General features: G+C 43.7%; 1 protein-coding gene across 1 annotated transcript; it reads right to left on the bottom strand.

Annotated features, from left to right (window-relative positions):
* Positions 1-9602: 9602 nt before the first annotated feature.
* Positions 9603-13050, bottom strand: LOC308124741 (frizzled-2-like). Its single transcript, XM_080487971.1, has one exon. It carries the CDS (start codon positions 12885-12887, stop codon positions 11247-11249), a length of 1641 nt encoding a protein of 546 aa, XP_080344097.1. The 5' UTR covers positions 12888-13050; the 3' UTR covers positions 9603-11246.
* Between the last annotated feature and the right edge of the window lie 6944 nt (positions 13051-19994).

Genomic DNA, 19994 nt, shown 5'->3' with positions numbered 1-19994 from the left:
AAGTTTGCTGAAACTACTTTTGTTTCGATGTCCATATGTAATATAAAACAAATGAACAAATCCAATGATTTTTATAAAGGGGAGCAGTTGGGGTCCACTTGTGACAGAAATGACAACTTATGTGTCTATTTATTCTATTCAAACGATCAAACCAACACAAACTTTTTGACTGTCCATCAAGCAGCTGCGTTCGTTAATTTCCCACAGACTCGTGGTGATTCACACAACAAACGCAGACTGTCGCTGTGCAGCAGCTCATATGGATGGAAACTTCATCAGCACCTTCACTGAAAGGCTCCAGAGGTTTCCAAAGCAGCGCGCTGTTATTGCATGGTGTATATTCTGATAGACAAATGCTCTAATAAGGTCTGACTCCAAGCTTGAAACGAGTCGTGGCAGTTTCCTGGGGGGAAAAGGCGGCGCACACAGAGAAAGTTGGCAGAAGCTCTCAAACTACAGAGCTGCTCATTAGAAGGGAACAGTCAGGTAACGCTGCACTTCTCCCGCAGAGGCTTCACCTTTCAGCAACATAATTATATAATTCAGACTCCAGGTCACCTGCAACACGTAAATACTGACAGAGACTTTACGTCTACATGATTGTTGTCCACTTCATGCAGAAACATCCAGGTGGTTCAGATCAGCATCTCGGCCTGAGGGAGCAGATGTAGACTGGAGATAGACACAACAGAGCCACCGCAGACTGATAAGAGGTTTTAGTCTGTTTACCGGAATGCATGCATCCATCCATCCATCCATCCATCCATCCATCCATCCATCCATCCATCCATCCATCCATCCATCCATCCATCCATCCATCCATCCATCCATCCATAATGATCGGTTACATTCAGAGAATCGGTAGCATTTAAATGCAACTATCGCATTTTATTCTATCATTTTAATTAACACTTTGTAGGACAAATGTTGAAATATTGTAGAGTATTTCCAAAGAAATTTTTTTTAAACGCACATGGCTTTTGATGGGTTTCATAAAAGGTTGACAAAATCACACTTATATTTCATGTTTTATATCATAAAAATGTTTCTACGTGAAGAAAATAATTTCTCCTGAAGGTGTGTGAATGGTAAGGATTTTTTCTTTAATCCTCTTTCATACACTGTTGAAGTGTCCAGCAACATAATGTATTATCCCAAAGTATCATAAATAGGTTTGTACGTATTTTGTACATGTTTGTAAATGGACTTGCATCTTTATGTGCACAGTGAATATCATCATAAACACTTTCAAATAGGCAAAGACAAAATCGTGTTTATTGTAATCAATAATCCAGAAATCCTGCATAACCATGTTCCCAGCAAAGTCATAGGCCTAATCCTGGATTACTACAACAATTTCAAGCGAAGAGTCACTGGTGGGTCAAACACGTCTGTCACCACCACATCGGTGTCAGGAGATGGATCCTCCAAGGTCTCCAGAAGCTGAATGTGATTTTGGAACAAAGTTCATATTTCATTTGAGACCGTTTATAGTTTCATTGTTCAAGCTTAAATATGATGGATTTGGCAAATTCAATCGGTTCCAACTTGTTTCTTTTAGTGGATGAACTGATTTCTTTTCCACTTTTATCAGTATTTTAGATCCATATTCCTTTCCATACCAAGGGGCGCACATACATACAACATACAAACTCCATAGTTGAACCCACAACCTTCCCGCGGTGAGGTGAGGGCGCTCACCACTGCGAACCCTAACCCTAACCCTAACCTTCACCATGTGGGGGAGGTGTATTAATATCAAATAAGGTCTAACACATGCTTGGCGTGACCTACACAGAGAAAGATTTCACATTTTATTCAATCTGCCATAACGTGTATTCGAGAATTGACGACTATTTAATGTTTGATGGTGACCCTCATACAGTCAAATTGGACAAAGGGATCTGTCAGGAGAATTTCCTATAAAAACTCAATGGGACAGATTACACAGGAATCAGACTGAGAGCATTCAGACATTTTAAGAGAATTTTAATACATTATTCTTGCAGGAGGAGACAATGTCCCAGCGCAACCTCTGTGGGATTGTCCAGGCGTTTGTCTCACAATGAAGTCGGACGGTGCTTTCTTAAAGGCTGAGTTGTTTTGGGAAAGATCCACTTGCTTCCTGGAACTCCAGACACTGACGGTTGCAAAAGTGCCAAACACAGGTCATCCTTCAAACACAGACTGCAAAATTCATATTCATTCTTTATGAGACAACACAATAGTTTATTTAACATTACATCCAGACTGTGGTAAAGAGAAAACTTTCTGTAGATTGAACATAGTTTAACAATGAAACACACAAAAATCAATAGAGGATGGATACGAGGAATTTCTGTCTCATAATGACAATGAGGAAGTCAGTGCATCTTTCCTACGGGACACAGTTAAAGCTGAAATGTATAGTAAAGTTAAAGAGAAAAATATAAAGGACATGAAGCATAAGTGCTGTCTCTTCTTGCCTCAATCTGAGTTAGTTATTATATTGTGTATTTTTATTAGCAGATTTTAAGCTTCTGTGTCCTAAAGGAACGTGTGAGGAGGGGCCTCTGTATGTGTGAGGTTATTATTATGTCATGGAACGCCCGGGGGAGAAGCATGAAAATCATTTGCACTGTTTTTATACATGTCAGATTGACAGAGAGTATAGAAAGCTCCGTGCTTCAGTCAGCCAACATGGATTTTTAAAGCATGTGTGCAGCACTTCATGCCACTCCTGCCTCTTGTGTACCGGCCATAATAAAGCAAACAACTATGTTGTTTATGTGATTCCACATATAGCATGTATAGGCAGAGGGAGTCAGGGAGGGGGACAGGACAACCGTGGAGGCGCAATAGACGTGGCAACAGGAATGATGGCGCCATCTAGAGTATATGTTGATACCAATACAACAGATTTTCTGGATTTTTCATGGTTTTTTTTAACTGTGGGAGTAGATTTAAGGGAGAGAGGCAGAACTGCAGAGGGAGAACATGCAAACGACACTAAAAGGCCTCCAAGTCCGGACTCAAACAGGATATTTGAATTACTACTGTGTGAATACTCAAAAGGTAGAAGAATGCATTTGTGGGTACGAATACTTGTATGTAAATACTTGAATGTAATTTTACTCATAACTACAATCAATACCATGTAATATAATAACTGAGTTTTATTCATTGCTCACAATTTGAATTTAACTCAAATCTTCTGATCAGCACTTCTGAAGATGATATATTTCTCATTTCCACACTGGTTTGCAGTATAAATTGCTATTGTGTGATTTGTCTCAAATGTATTTCAAAGGTCAATTAAATCAAGCCCCATTAAATGTTGACTTTCTCTTGAGCATTCCCTTCAGTACAATTTAAGCCATGTAAATGGAGTTGTAATTAAGTACAATTTTTATTTACATGCTTGTAACTGAGCTATGGTAATATAATTCAGAATGATGATATTTTGGGAAACGTCAAACACCGTTACACCAAACTAGTAAAAGACTGTGTGTCCTGTAACACAATCTTTAAACTGAGACATCTTTCAACGTAACCAGATAAGCTTCACTTGAGCTATGAAACTGCAGAAATATTCTTTCATTCCGACATTATTCCAGTTTTGCCTGTGTAATTCACAATTTGCACAAAAAAACCCTCCGTTTTGACCATAGAAAACTTATATCAATACACAATGTACAACAAAATTGGAGAGCTGCTGGATTGTCATGTGCAGAATGTGCGTGAATCAGTGAAAGTGTGAATGTAGTTTGGCTATGACCCTGGCAAAAAAAAATAAAATTAAAGCAGTTTCTGAGTCTGCCTTTGTTTTGGTTCACCTGGAGCGCCTGCTGGAGGCCAACAGGTCAAACAGCTGTACTCCAGGGTGTGAGCTGTTCTTGATGATGTTCAGTGCTTTGCTGGTGACAGCTGTGATGTTGAATGTCCAGGAGAGCCGAGGATCATAGTTTGAATGATGGTTGGTTAGAAATACCCAGACACATGTGAGAAGGGGAGGCCCAGGCTGTGTTGAGCGCGGAGGCATAGTCGATAAAAAGCATCCTGATGAAGCTCAATCATTATTCTGATAAGGAGAGCCTTGAGAAAATATCCCGTTTTCCACACATTTTCTCCCACATCTTATTAAATATGTGAATTAAAATAACTTTCTGATTATCTAGCCATCATGATAGTGGATTTAACACTTTCAGAGGTCTTTTAATGAAACACCGCAGGTTCAGTAAACTCTCCACAGACAGGCCCCTGAGCTCATGACGTGTTTCTCACAGTATTGTGGAGCAGTTCATGTTTCCAAACAGCAGGGGGTAGTATTCACCATCACAGTGCAGCATCAGCACTTACACGTATTATGTTCCGACGAGAAAATATAAGGAATGATTCACTCAGCATATTTTGTTTTTCCAGTTCATTACATCTTTCACTGCCCTGTTTCTACATTTTCTGACCCGTACACACAAAATAACTTCCGTTCTGCAAGGGCTCCTTGTGTGCCCAATAATGTCTCTCTCCTGTGGCTCAAACAAGCAAATAAGCCCTGCGAAGGTATACTTAAAGGCTGACCCTGTTGTGGCAAAGGTCTTGTTGTTTTTTGCTTCATTGATTTCACACATTGAGCGTGACTGCCTGGCCCAGCGGTGCTCGGGGGGCTTCAGGCAACTTGTACTGGGAGCCAATAAAGGGGGGGAAAATGTACTGAGATTGCAAAAGAAACCTGCTAAGCGTTTTAATGATGTTTCCATAGAAAAGAAATTAGCCCACTGGACTTGAGATTTGTGCTCATCTGGTTTATCTGGTTAAGTTTTATGGTTTTGGAATTACAAATTTAACTTGGGAGGGAAAAACTTTGAGAAAACCTGCATCACATGTCTTTGCAATAACGGAGAAAAATGTTTCTATTTATCAATTACATTGGTGACGTTAGGTCCCGTCCTTCATCCTTTAAAGAGAGAGCGAGTATTGTGAGTGTGCGTGCGTGCGTTTCACTCCCACCTTTGCAGTGAGGCCCCTCCACCACACTGTTGTTGGCTAGGGCCACATGGAAGTGATTATGCTGCTCAGAGAGTGAAATTACAGAGAGAACCTACAGAACCGGAGCCCTCCTATAACCACTCGTTCACCCAGATTGGAGACAAGCTCAGAAGCAGAAAGGCAAGGAAAGAAAGGATGAACTTTACAATTCAAGCGCACGAAGAATCAAAAAACAAGCTTTATTGATCTGTAAACTCTCTTCATCGATAAAATCACTGTCATTTAGAGCAGTAAAACGAGGTACAGGCAATGTTTAATTTGTTCCTCTCAGACAGACTCAATGATATCGGGCAGAAAACCTTCCGCTGAATGCAGTTGAGAATAAATGCACGTAAACACACAGAATAACAGCTTAGATTAGGATCATTTTACTCTGTTTTTTTTTTTCCCCCCGTTACAATTCAGAGGAACTTTATAAAGAAATGAACGGGTGCATGCACACATACACACACACACGGGAGCTCTGCTGCGAACCCGCCTGGGGCTGTACATTTCCACCGCTACTAGTTCTGTAAGGACAAGGCTGCTTTTTGCTCCCCTCCTCGCCTTCTCTCTCCTGGACTGGAGTGAGATGGGGCCAGGGCTGTAAATTCCTCAGAAAGAGCTATTAAGAGGGCCTCCATTAAAATTGGGGGGGGGGGCTGGAGGGGTTGCTGGCGCTCGCCAGAGAGGAGCCGACTCAATAAGTCATCATCGAGGCCTGAGGCCTTCACTGGGGCTCACGGGAGAGTAACAGATCGGATTAGAGCCCGACTACTTTGTTCTGTTTAATACACTTAGTTCACTCTGGGGGCTGCGAGCTCCATGAACGGATCTATTTACAGCTTCCAGAGAAATGTGCAAGGGAGGTGATTGGCTTATCAACCAAAACATCGCTTCTATTTTCTGCGGCTTTTGACAAATTAATCTTTTTCGGCAAAACTGAAGAAAATCAAGATGAGCCCTAGTCGTTTCATGACCGCCAAAATGTTTTTTTATTGAAAGTAAATAACAAGTGAGTAATTATACAAAACTGCATTGCTTTGCAACAATAATGTACTGCAAGGCAAGGAGACACAGAGACACATTGCGATACGTCAGACCGGGGCTCCGTTTACACAAAGAATGTTTTCCAGTGAAAACGGAAAACTTTCGCTGGATTTCGGGTGGCGTTTTATGAAAACAGCTCCCGAGGTGGAACTATTTGAAAACAACCCCAAGTCCCTCCGTCTCTCTTTCTACCCGTCGGCTACCGCCACCGCTGCAGTAAACAGCTATTTTCAAACATGTAAGATCATTTGGCTTGTTTTGAAAAGTTGTTTACTTTTTATCTGTATGATTGTATAGTATGATTTGGAATGTAGATTTAAAAATCTTATTTCAAGATTTCTTATCAACTAAAATTTACTTGCCGCACGGAACGGTTTTTTGCAGTGTGTACACTCTTGAATTGAACCGCGCTGCTCTAATAAAGCGTACATTTACTACACACCATCCTCTGGATCACACTTGGAGACGACGCATTTTATTCCTTACAAACAAGTGGATCAAAATGACGGCGAAGTGCCGAGAGGAAAACGACATCGTTTTCAGCGTTTTTGCCATTTTGGTATCGACAGACGTCATTTTCCAAACGTTGCCGTCTAAACGTGAAACTTTGCTGAGACAAAAACGCAAAAGCAATGGAAATTCCCTCTGTCGTGTAAACGGGGCCTGGATTTCTGGATAATGTGAAGTATCGGGTCCCAACCTCATTATCTTGACGATCAGTTTTCCGGGGCTGCTCTGGATTCTGAAAAGTGTCTCACAATGGTTTCCTTTGACATGCCAATCTAACCTTGATGACCTCGGCGCAGACAAAGCTCCTGATCTCTGACCTCCATCCAAAGGGTCTCCAACCCAAGGTCGGCAATCACTGATATAAAGGAGGAGAAAGCTCTTTAACCTCAAGTCCTAAGATAAGTTTTACGGTGCATCTCCTCCTTTATATCTCAAAATGTGCAGCCCAAGTAAGAAACAATGGCACTAAACTTTAATGCAAAACATGACTTCCACAGTAGCGTAAAACACTGGACTCAGTCCTTATCCCTCCATGTGGTATAATCTGCTAAAAGTGCTATCATCCCCACAGTTTACGAGCGTGGCACGGCTTGTTTACCCTCTGTGGTGTCTGGATGCACATTAACCATTCGCTGCCTTCCTCGCTCACTCCTCCCAATCAAGACCATTATTATCCCTGGTGTGCTGCAAGGCTCCAAAAATATCATTTACGCATCCGTCGGCACCTCTCTGTTTAGCAGCTGGAGAGGCTCTGAGGCACCCTGCCCCCCACTAATGCCATCAGGCCTGCACCCTTGGCCCGGAGGGCTGCGGGCAAAATAAACTCTGCTCACGTCCCACAGTCGGCCTGAACACAGCGTGCCGCGTTTGTCTGCCTGTCAGAGCCGCCCCGTACTCGGTCGGTGCACTTATGAGCAATAAAGAAGCCGGCAAATGGCGTGCACGAGGCATGGAAACGAGCTGTAAAGCAATGACATTCGGCACGCTAGGCTCTCTTCCAAGTTTAGTACTGCATTAGCCTATTAGTGCTCAATCAGCACGAGGCGATCGCTTCATTGGGCGGCTGCGGATTAAGCGGTTTTAGGAAAAGCAGACACCGAGTTATGCATGGCGCTGCTCATCTTAATGACAATTGATTTAATATCCAGTAGTATTCTCTGCTGCTTTGTCCATCTGAGGATCGTGGATGCTGGAACCGATCCCCGCTGCCTTTGCACAATGAGCAGAAATATACAACTCTATATTTAACAGGAGCAGCATGGAGGTCGTGTTTTAAAAGATCATTTGGGAGACAAAAAAAGCCGCTTCCCCGTTGTGAACTATTCTATGACTGGAGGGCCCCAAAATCAAAGTCCGAATCTGAAATGTACATTTAAACCTTCAGTCTCCTGCCAACTGCTTTTCCTCCATCCCACTCACACTGGCCACCTCAGAAAGCAACGGCGGGACGAGAAAGCGCATATTGTACTTCCTGTGGAGATTTCAAGGGAAAGCAGGACAGATAGATGTAGTGCGTGTTCTGGAAAATCTCAAGTGCTCTCCTATGGTTAGGATAATGTATGACTGCAGCTAATCCAGCCTTCTGAGCATGAGTCCGTCTTGAGATTGTGCCAAGATTTGATTGGAAGCAGACTTACTACATGTCTAGATACCTTTTTTTTTTTTTTTCCTGCTGTTCTCTTTTTTTTCTCTCTCTCCCCCCCCGATACCATTTTGCTCCTTTCTTCAGTCCTTTGTTGTAATCTCACTCAAGGAGCTGATTTAATCCTCACAAAGTAAAAAAAAATGTCTATGACACAGTGGCACAAATGTGAACAATGGGCCCCATAGTGCCAGTGAGAACACTGATGCTAGTGACTAACAACATGATCCCTCTCCGACATGCCAAGGCCTTCCTCCAATAAGAGCGACATCATAATATCAACTTGAGACGCATTCTTCCTGTCTTCCTGATCCTTGGCTTGTCCCTTCTTGCCCTCAAGCGGGCAGGAAGCGGCTGCATGCGAGATTTAAGATGTGAGATCAACAACAGAGGGGAGATTTTCTGCCACGAGAACGTGGGCACTAAAAGAGAAGCTGGCGGGATCAGCTGGCTGCAGCGACCATCGCTCGCAAACTTCACATCAACTTTTTTTTTTTTTCCTGTAGAATTTTATTCACAATGTCTTGTTCATTCAGTTCAAACAAGTACTCCTATTGCAGTATAAACAACATACATGATGTACTTTTTTTTTTCCTGGCACAAGTAATGGGGACATCTGAATCGAGTTAGTCCTGATGGTCTGAGATCCAACGTTTTGAGTTTACATAATACTCACAAAATCACTATCGCGTCTCTTCTCATTTGGATTCTCCTTTTCTTCCTTCCCCTGCTCACCCTCACCCCATTCCCTCCAAGAAAGAAAGACAAAGGCAACCAAAATAATGCCGAATTTTCCATCGCCCTCTCCAAACCCCTCCTCCCCTAAACCCTAAAACAATCTCGCTCTCTCCACCAGCAGCACCCCACCCACATGCCGCTTCTCTTCATTCTCTCACTCTTCGTTCGTTTCTCTGCTCCGGTGCAAAGCCAAACAAGCCAGCCATTAAGTTGAGTTAAGCGCAGGAAGTGGGCCTTCGGGCCAGGCGGCACTGTTTACAAGGAGCTAGTCAGGTTTCAGCGGGGCTTTGAAGTGAGCAGCACACAGGAGACTGTCTGTCACTAGGCAAAGGCCCAGCACCACTCCACTGACTCACTCGCATTCCCCCCATTCATCTGAGCGGAGAGAGAGACAGGGGGGTGGATGGGGGGGGTGGAGGGGTGTAAAAGGGCAAAATGGAGGAGGTATAGGTAGATTTATGGTTTTCTTTCCCCCCTCAGAGTATCTGTTCCTACCTTTAATCACTCTAACCTGTCTTGTTATTACAACCCCTCTTTATTTAACCCCTGGTGAGGACGTCAGAAAAACAAACATCAACAGGTCACGAGAGAAAAAAGAAACGTGTAGTAAGGCTTCGCTTTTAACTCTTTGACATTTTTTTAAATTTTTTTTACATAACCTCTAATGGTACGGCCTCATAGAAGGATTATATGCAGCTTTATGAGTTGTTCTAACCCCTTTGGTCTAACGATATAAATTTACTCGCAGCTCGGCGAGGTACGTGCCATTCTCTAAACGCTTGGCCTTGGAGCGCCGAGCCTCTGCTCAGAGGCAACGGGATCATCTTTCTTCCACACACCCATCAACTTCATGACATCACTGCGAAGACGGTTCAGTTTCAGCCGTGCAATTGGCTTTGGGGGATTCCAACTTTGCACAAAAGCACCGCGGCGCCAGAGAAGAGACATCCCAGCGAAGCCAAATACCCTTGTTGTGTTTTTTTTTTTTTTTTTTTTCCTCCTTCTTCTTCTTCTCTCTCACCAAACAGCCACGCAGGAACATTCTCACACCTATGTACTGAGCACAGGAGATCTCTGGCCGGGTGATTCCTGTTGGTTTAACCGAGTCCTGTCCGGGACAACAGGCCAAGAAAAGTCCCTGTTTTGTTTAACGCGCGAGGGCAATGTCGGCGTAACCGTGTGAAGAAGCACCCTCGGCACCAGCTCCTCAGACGCAAAAACACCAGCGTGAAATGTTTCAGGATACACCGCAAGCGCGGGCACCGAACAGCCGAAAGGTGTAATGTCTGGAGAAGTCATTCGCCGCGCTTCCTGGAAAGCTGCAATTGTTTTTGTGTTCCAGGCTAATCTCCGTAAAGGAATTCCAATATTGTGTTTTTACTGCCAGTCAAGAAGGCAACAGATGTTCAGGTGTGACACAATCCTCTCGCTCCTGAGAAAACAACATGGCTGTCCTTCCATGAAAGAAAAAAGCCTCGGTATCAAGAGTGTTTAATGGTCGAAAAAAACAGCACTGGACATACGGAAGGAGAACAGATAAATGCGAAACAAACGTTGTTGATCTTAAACCACAAAATCAAAATCAAACGTTTGATGGCGATGTGGGGTGAGATTTGTACATTCCTTAAACACTCAGCACCTTTTGGTCGAAAAAAAGAGTGAAGATACAGGAAAAAAAAACAACGTCTTGAATATCATCCAATATAGACACTGTTGTTATTGTTAAAAAAAAAAAAAAAAAAAAAAAAGCAACATAATTTATGACCAGGAATAAAAAATAAAACATGTCTAGATCCTGGCTTGAAGCATTTTTACAGAGCAAAAAAAAAAAAAAAAAGTAAGTAAAGCAGGTACACTTGAAGATAAGATATTACTTTCTTTAAATACAAATATATAATTTCATGTTTTCACTATTTACAATATCAGAGAGAGAGAGAGAGAGAGAGAGAGAGAGAGAGAGAGAGAGAGAGAAGACTTTCCTCCACAGCTCATTTCCTCAGTCTCAGTGTCTCAGGCTGCTGGCTGATCACTCCCCGGGAGTTAATGGTGGATTGGAGAGAAGAGCCAGTGAGGCCGAGGGGAGCGTTGCAGCACATGGCGTTCATGGCCATGATTGTTATTTGTTCAGACAGTAAGGTTCGGTCCATGTTGCTCTAGGTAGTCCTTATGTCGAAACCTAACCCTCAGTTTGGCATGCACGTGTGATTATAAAGCTGAGGCCGAGGTCCTACTTACCCAAAGCATGAGCAAGAGGTAAAATACCACAATAGAGTCCCGCCAACAGTTCGGTGCCCCCTTCATTCTACACTGTGGTCTCTCCGTGTTTGCCATTTGTTAGCCTTGTGTAGAACTTATGCCAGGAGTGTAGAGTCTTCCCAGACCAGATCCAGAACCCAGAGGTGATGCCCACGATCAGAGTCATCAGGTACTTGATCATGTAGACGGTGAAGTCCGGGGTCATGTGTGGCCCCGCCTGCAGAGGGCACGGGATGGCCAGGCTCCGGCAGTTGTGACTGATCCAGCTGCGCTCCCAGTGGGGGCGGAAGGCCTGCTCATAGAAGAAGCAGGCGATTACAATGGTAGCGGGGACGGTGTAGAGCACGCTGAACACCCCGATGCGCACCATCAGCCGCTCCAGTTTCTCCGTCTTGGTGCCGTCGTGCTTCATGATGGTGCGGATCCTGAAGAGCGACACGAAGCCCGCCAGGAGGAAGGAGGTGCCGATGAAGAGGTAGATGAAGAGAGGCGCCAAAACAAAGCCCCGGAGGGGGTCCAGGTTGCTCAGACTCACGAAGCAGACCCCGCTGAGCACGTCGCCCTCGATCTGCCCGATGGCCAGGATGCTGATGGTCTTGACAGCCGGCACCGCCCACGCCGCCAGGTGAAAATACTGAGAGTTGGCCTCGATGGCCTCGTGCCCCCACTTCATACCAGCTGCCAGGAACCAGGTGAGAGACAGGATGACCCACCAGATGGAGCTGGCCATGCTGAAGAAGTACAGCATCATGAAGAGGATGGTGCAGCCTTCCTTCTTGGTGCCTTGCACAATGGTCCTGTAGCCGTCGGGGTGGAACCTGTCGTTGCACACCACAGAGTCCCCGAGGAAGTATCCAGCTATGTAGGCTATGGAGACCATTGTGTAGCAGCCAGACAGGAAGATGATCGGCCTCTCGGGGTATCGGAAGCGTTGCATGTCAACCAAATAGGTTGTGACTGTGAACAAAGTGGAGGCACAGCAGAGCACAGACCAGACCAAAATCCATATGCGGGAGAACTGGATCTCTTTGTCCGTGAAAAACATCTTCCCACCGCTCCTGGATGACTCACATGGAGCAGCACAGTCCCTCTCCTCCAGGAACCTGTAGTTCAGATATGGAGGCACCGTGAGTCCAGGCGGGCAACGGAAAGGCCTCTCGTGTGCAGATCCCACGGGGAGGTCCTGGGTACCCGGGTCGGGCATGATGGGAGGCACGGTGGCGGCGGAGGAGTCGTTCTGGCCCACACAGATCTGCCCGTTCCCCAGGACGGGGAAGTTCTCGCAGCGCAGCCGGTCCGGCCACTGGAAGCCGAACTTGTTCATGAGAGCCTCGCAGCCCTGCTTGGCCCGCTCGCAGATCGACCTGCAGGGAGGAATGGCTTTCTCCAGCACCGTGCACACGGGCGCGTACATGGAGCACAGAAAAAATTTCAGCTCCGGGGAGCACTGTACCTTCACCAGGGGGTAGAACTGGTGCACCTCCAGCCCGGCGTCCTCCTGGTTGTAGTGGCCCACCAGGTTGGGCATGATGGTCTGGTTGTAGGCGATGTCCGTGCACAGAGGGATGGAAATGGGCTGACAGAATCCGTGCTCCGGGATCACGATCCCGCTGTCCCCCTGATACTGAGCTGATACCAGTCCGGCCAGCAGCAGCAGCGCAGCGCACAAAGTCTGGAGAAAAGTCATCCTCCACGAGTTTGATCAGACAATAACTTGATGTGAATATATCTAGAGTACCATCGGATCCGCAGCCTTTTAGGAAGAGACGAATATCCTGACAATGAAGACGCTGGAAGCTGCTCTCTTTGTGTTCAGTTCCCAAACTACGGGCTGACTTTTTTTTTCTTCTTTCCACAACTCTTCAAGAAAGTCAAGCCGCCGCAAAGACACGCAGCACTTCCGGTTTAACACTATCACAATAACACGTGACTGGAATAACTTTTTATATTTTTTCAAATAACAGTAAAAGTGCGATTTCTAACTTATACTTTAAAGAGACTAAATTATATTAATGCCAATCATTTATTTAAATCTCATTAGTATCACTATTACACACCAACAAAAACAACTCCTCGTCTTCTTCATACAGCTGCTGTTAATTATATTAATTCAGATTATTATTATTATTATGAACTTAAAACAAGTTAATGACGTGTAAAATCGATCTTCGAAATATTGTTTGTTTGATTGGGATGGGGGGGGGGGGGGGGGGGGGGTGGGGGGGTTCCAGATGCTTCCCTAAAGAGCTAAAAGCTTTAATTTTGAAGTTACTATTTCTTATTTTCCGGTTGCATCTATCTACCTTGATTCAACAGCTGGAGCTGCGTGGCCCAACCGGACTTTCAAGATCTTTATGAACTCACAAGTCGATGAAGGAAAGTATACTTTCATTGATAATAATAATAATAATAATAATAATAATAATAATAATAATAATAATAATAATAATAATAATAATAATAATAATAATAACAATAATAATAACAACAATGATAATAATGTATTTACAAAGACCCGTGAAAAGAAAGTTTTCATATTCTTTTAGTTTAAGGCCCGTGGGTCAAAGCTGGCTTGCAAGAAGCTTCAATCCTGCCCATCAAACAACCACGCAAATTGTAAAACCTTCAAAGAAAACAGAGATTTTTTTTTTCTTTTCCCCCGAAACAAATTTCTTAAGAGTAGCTGACACAACACAGCATTGAAACCCAGCTGACATTCCTGATGCTGCCAGGAATTACAGGAAACTATCATTAGTTTCTAGATGAGTGCTGTCAGGGTGAGTTTGTAAAAACATGCATAATGCAGCAGCTATAATAGAAGTATAGAAGCAAAATACTGTGAAATGTCCCCCATATTTTCCATCAGAATGTATGTATGTATGTATGTATGTATGTATGTATGTATGTATGTATGTATGTATGTATGTATGTATGTATGTATGTATGTGTGTGTGTGTGTGTGTGTGTGTGTGTGTGTGCCCGTATGTGTGTATGTATGTATGTATGTATGTTTGTATGTATGTATGTATGTATGTATGTATGTATGTATGTATGTATGTATGTATGTATGTATGTATGTATGTATGTATGTATGTATACAGTAATACATTAATAAAGATATAGAATTTTCACAAGAAAACGTGCTGATGTTTGAAATGTTTGAAATGTACAATATGGCTAATTTATATTAAAATTGATGGAAATAACCTGGTTATAGAGTACAATACTACTATTTCAGTGAATGTGCTTTAGATAATAAGCTGTTTTATGTCAACTTGAAAGATAATCAGTGTTATTAGTTATCCCAAATGAAATATTTTGTACAGGGAACTGCATGAACAGACATATCCCACTGGCTTCCTCTGGGATTTTGCCTTTGCACCACTTGAATCCAATGTTCTGTTGTTTACTCTCCTTTAAAAGCACATGACAAACTAATTCCCGCCCATTCTTTATATTGTGGTTTGAACAACCAAACTCAACACCAGATTTTGGAATATTATTTGTCACCCTTACTGTTTTCTTTATCTAATCAGTGCTTTGCGTCCCTCAACACAGTGTGTTTGCTTTTGCTTACTTCTGAACCGGAAGTAGGCTTGATGAAGATAATAATGTGAATATTCATGTTAATAATACAGTGCAGGTGGACTGAGGATCAGGTTACACTGGTTGCTATGCACTTCCATTAAATGCTCGACGTGGATTGGATGAAAATATAATCTGTCTTCCGCTCAGCCAATGAGCCTTCAGGTCACGAGGTCAGTAATAAACTTGGCCTTTGTAGACGAGGCATCTTGCGCGAGAGCACGAGGGAAAAAAAAGTGTTCTCAAGGCGTAGAAAAACCCTCTAAAAAGTCCCGTTTCTAACTTTCTTACGGTAAGTTATCGCTTAGATTTCTAGTTAGATTTCACTCACGAGTAAAATTCAACAAGAGTTTGTTTAAAGTGTCGATGGAGACGTTCTGATTAGCTATCCGAGCCTCGAAGCGGCTAGCTCCGTATATTTACATCCCTAACGCCTGTCGGACTAAAGTACAATTCATTGTTCATCCGTTAATTATGATCGTATACTTAAAAAAAATAAAATAAATCCTTGCATTATGAACCATGTAAAGCTATATCAAATAACCACAGTTGAGTATGTCGTGCTTTTCCAGCGAGTTGGGGAAAAAACGTTAATTTTAAAATGGCTTTCAACGGGAACCAGAGCGCTTTTGCTGATTCACTGTTTCGTCAGGTAAGCAAAACTATTACTATCCCTGAATTTATAACTCCAGTTATTTATGTAATCTACTATTTACTGCATTTTTTTTTATTCAAGTCAGGCATGTGAAATATGAGGACAGATTATAAATGTGATAATGTTATTATAAATTATAAATCTACAAATACTTTGACTTTGTAAACGTTATCTTCTGTATCATTTTATATAATTTGGAGAATCAGAATGTTTTTTATTGCAATTGTGAAAAACAATAACATTGTGAGTGCAGCATTGTAAATAAATAAAGAGGGAGAAAATCTGAAAGAGAACTTTAAGATGCTTTATAAAAAAGAAGCAATAGATAAGTAAAAGCAGATAGATGGTCTAAATGAAAACAATAGAATGCCCCGAAAAACACAGTTGTACAACATATAGTAGTCAGTTATTGCACTTTTCATTTCCGCTGTTTAATCTGACTATGGTCCTGGGGTGGATCTGTTTCTGAGCCTGTTTGTTCACTTCACGGTCCTGTAGCGCCTGTCTGAGGGGAACAGGGTCACCAGGGTGGGATCGGTCTGGGAGGACGAGCCCACACTGGTCCCTACTAACAAGAGGTTCCGGTCCACCACAGGACAAACACAAAGACAGTCTCACATTCACAGCTACAAGTAATTTAGACTCACTGATTCTCTTTAAATGCATGTGTTTGGACTGTGAAAGGAATCGGGAGCTTCGGGTTTCTCCTGGTACTCGGGATTACGTCCTACAGTGCAACAATATGCGTTTGAGGTTGACTGGTGACTGTTTGTGCTTACTCTGTGATGGACTGATAACCGATCCAGGGTGTACGTTAACTTCAGGTATAGTCATCTGCGATCAGCTCCAGAATACACCACCCCAATGCTACTGATGGTTGTTTTTTTGTTTACAATTATTATTATGCCGATTAACTTTTAACTCTGTGTGCCTGCCTCTTGAAGAGGTGACCAGCAAAGACACACACACACACACGCACGCTCGTGCACACACACACTAGTTCACCTGAGGTGTTCTAGTTCTCATTTTAATCTCTTCTCCTATTTAGGCAGGAGGTAATCTGGGTGCTGGAAACAGTAGTAGTGCTACAATGCCAGTTTTCTCCATTCCTAATGCCTCGAAACAAGATCAGCACACTACATCGTTTGTGCCATGGACGCATGATAACTCAAGGTATTCTGGGTAAATATAAGTGACTGTGTTTATACACGTATATGTATGCTCAACTGGCGCTGTTAGAACTTGGAAAACGTTTTTCTTAAAGGAAACCGACAGATACTGCAGATTTTGACTGGGAGACTGATCTGCAGGGTCTCGTGTCAAACATTGTGGAAGAGGCTGATTCATCAGACGGCTGCCTTAATGAAGGGTGAGGAGAGGTTTGACTTTCTACAGTTTAAGCATATGATTAGTCAATTTTAGTATTCAGCATTGGCAGATGTTGACTTCACTGTTCGATTATTTGATCTTTCAGTCTCCCACCTATGAGCAACTCCATCTGGTCTCCAAAGACGACAAGAAAAGAGCCGCTACAGTGTCCGTTTGATGCTAAAGCACAGCAAAACCCTCCATTTCCCCCGAACAACACATCCCAGAGTGGTTTCAGTGGAGCACAGGAACAATCAGTGGACGAAGACGTTGAAGGGCTGCATCAATGCCTCAATGGCCTCGCTCAACAGTGGCTTCTGAACAGTCCAAATGGTGATAGCCACTCCAGCAGTATTCAGAAGCAGCCACAAGGTCTCCCCAATGCCGACAGAGAAAACATCTTTTGGCCACAACAAAGCAAATATGACAACAATCAACCCATGAGTGGCCTCCGGGACGCTTTTATACCCCCGCATGAAATGAACGGCTCCTGCTTGGGTCCTTTCTATGAAGAGCACTGCGTTCAAAGCAGCGCTAAGCCCACCTATCATGAGCCGTATACAGCAGAAGATGTCAACCAGCTGATGCGCCATCTTCAGTCACTCGCGTGTGCCGAACGCCTCGACTCTTTTCCAAACCTGCACAAACAGACGGCGGGTCTGAACCGTGATGACAACGGAGCTGAACAGTGGAAAACCAGTACTTCTGCCGTACACATCCCAACACAGTCCGGGGGAGAACTGAAACCAGTTTGGAGGGAACACAGTGGAGGTATGAAGAAACAAACATTAAAACGCGACGTTTTTCAAGATGCTCCTGATTTCAGCCCGCAAAACTCTGGTTTCCATCAGCAACCCAAGGCAGGCCTCTCACAGGTGAACTTCTTGAATCAAAACCAGAAGAAGATACTCGGGCACGGAGACAACCTTCATGTTAATGGATACTGGAGGCAACACAGTCAACTGAAGCAGATGCAGAGTAACATCAGGCCACAGATGCAGAAAGAAAAACAGAAGATGCTTGTGGATGGCTTCAGGGGAGGAAGCGCTCCGATAGGAGCCCAAACAAACACTCCAACAAGAGCCGGCGTGAACCGGCCCATCTCACAAGACCCATATCTCGACTTCCATGGGAGTGTGCAGCCGCAGAAATTTGATGGCGAAAATGGCAGCTATCCTGTAAATGACCTCAGAAGACCCCCGAGAGCGCCCTCCAACTACAACGCACTGCCTTATGGAAGCGGCGTTTCTGGCCTGACTCCAGGCGACATGACGCCGGCCAGTGAGGCTGTATCTTTAAACTGCTTCGCCCGCAGGGGGGAGAACATGCATCAGATGGCGGCTTTGACTGTAGCAAACTGGGGGTTGATGAACCAAGGAGGCCCCGTGGTCCAGTTTCCAGTCTACCTGGACGAGTGCTACGAGCAGTGGAGGCGTTTGGAGAATGAGAGGTTGATGGTACGTTATTCATTACTATTTGTTTATTTATTTATTTTATTTCTGCAGATTATTAGGACCTACTTCATTCTCTTGTTCATAATCTGTTAAGAGAATCTGTATTAAAGACACTTGATGTGTATTTTCTTCTATTTTAGGCGGAGGGCTTCCTCATGAAAACATTCAGGGCACAAAAGAGTCCAACAGGATCAAACTCAACTCTCCCCAAAATGAGCCCAACCCCTGCAATCATCAGTCAGCTCCTCGTCAATCAGATGAGAGAGCAAACCAAGGTGAGAGCTCTGAATTGCCTGCCTCTCTGCTGCCACCTTCAGGCTGCTGTTGCACCTTTCACTTTCACTGGAGATTCTATTTGCAGCTTTAGAAAATGCCCCCCTGTGGCGAATTGTGTTGCAGGTGGCGAGCCTCCTGCATAAAATCGAGTGTGTGCACAGACTTTCCCTCCACGCCAACATCCACTCGGCACTGAGGCGCCACTTCACGGCCGTTTGTGTCCTGCTGGAGAGACGCAAGGAGGCCGACCTGAACAAACTGCAGCAGAGGCCTCGTTTCACCGAGAGCAAAGGTAGTTAACCCCCCCCCCGCGTTCTACCATCGTCGAGTCACTAACTCCTTTCCCGTTCCGTAGACGCTGTGTTGATGGACGTGACACTGAAAGAACTCGCCGCCGCCACCAGACGGCTCCGCACGGCGCTGTGGTGTTCCCTCCAGATGATCATCCCCTTCCCCGTCAAGACGCAGGACCACCATGTGAACGGGGAGGACAGCGAGAGCGGCGCCTCTCCCTGCCCGGGGTACTCTTTTAACAAATAGCAAGCATAAAGTATGAGCTGAATAATCCACTTCACACTGCCCTGATTCTAAACCGCCCCCGCAGGGTGATTAAAACAAACACTCCTATATTATCGCTGCAGAATACACGACAGGCAACTCGAAGCTTCATGACTGAGTTTTTGGCACCAAGAAGCTTCTGTTGTGTAGAAAATGCATGAAATCTTAACTATTCCTTTAAATTAGGTTCATCTCCAAATTAAATGGAATCTTGCTGCATGATATCACCATTGTATTTAAAGACACTATTTATGTGGGAAAGTTCAGTGAATTTTTTTTAAAAATGTCTTATTTATTGGACTGTATTAATACCCAAGTTCTGAGTATTCCCAAGTAATAACCGAATCACATTAAATAGAAATGTTGTTTGAAGGGTTCCAGTTAATTCTTGCCGTTTCTCATTGCGTTATGTAGCCAGAATAGATTAATATTAATATTCTGGAATCTGATTGTTTTTATTTTGTTTTTTTTAAATCTGTGACTTGGTGAAGTTTGAAATGTGGCGACCACATTCCAACTCGTCAAAAACACACATCAGTGAAGTTTGAGGAAAGATTCTCAATGCGATGTCTCGTCATTTGTAACGACGTTTAAATGATCCACGCCTGGTTTATCTGAAATGTTCCATTTTGTGTTTATTTTAATGCCCGTGGTTAAATCGAAGCGTTTATCTGTCATCTGGACTGGAACCCTGTTAATGTTGAAATGGGTTTTTATCAGTAAGATGTGTGCTTTGTTAGCCAAGGACCAAATATTTATTAATTGCTAAGATAAATCGTCGTGTGGATTTACTCTGTTGGCTCTGAAAGAGCCCGTTTGCTTTTCCACCTGAAGCCTTAACGTTCCCGTTTCCTGTAACGTGTTCTGTGAACTTGATACACACAAATAAAACAAATTT

This window comes from Lipophrys pholis (genome assembly GCF_963383615.2).
Source record: "Lipophrys pholis genome assembly, chromosome: 19".
In the NCBI taxonomy this organism is placed as follows: Eukaryota; Metazoa; Chordata; class Actinopteri; order Blenniiformes; family Blenniidae; genus Lipophrys; species Lipophrys pholis.
This window is presented reverse-complemented; position numbering and strand designations above follow the sequence as displayed.

Bases quoted from the DNA above. Each gene is read 5' to 3' on its own strand.
- LOC308124741 (XM_080487971.1), bottom strand. From the start codon at position 12,887: ATGACTTTTCTCCAGACTTTGTGCGCTGCGCTGCTGCTGCTGGCCGGA.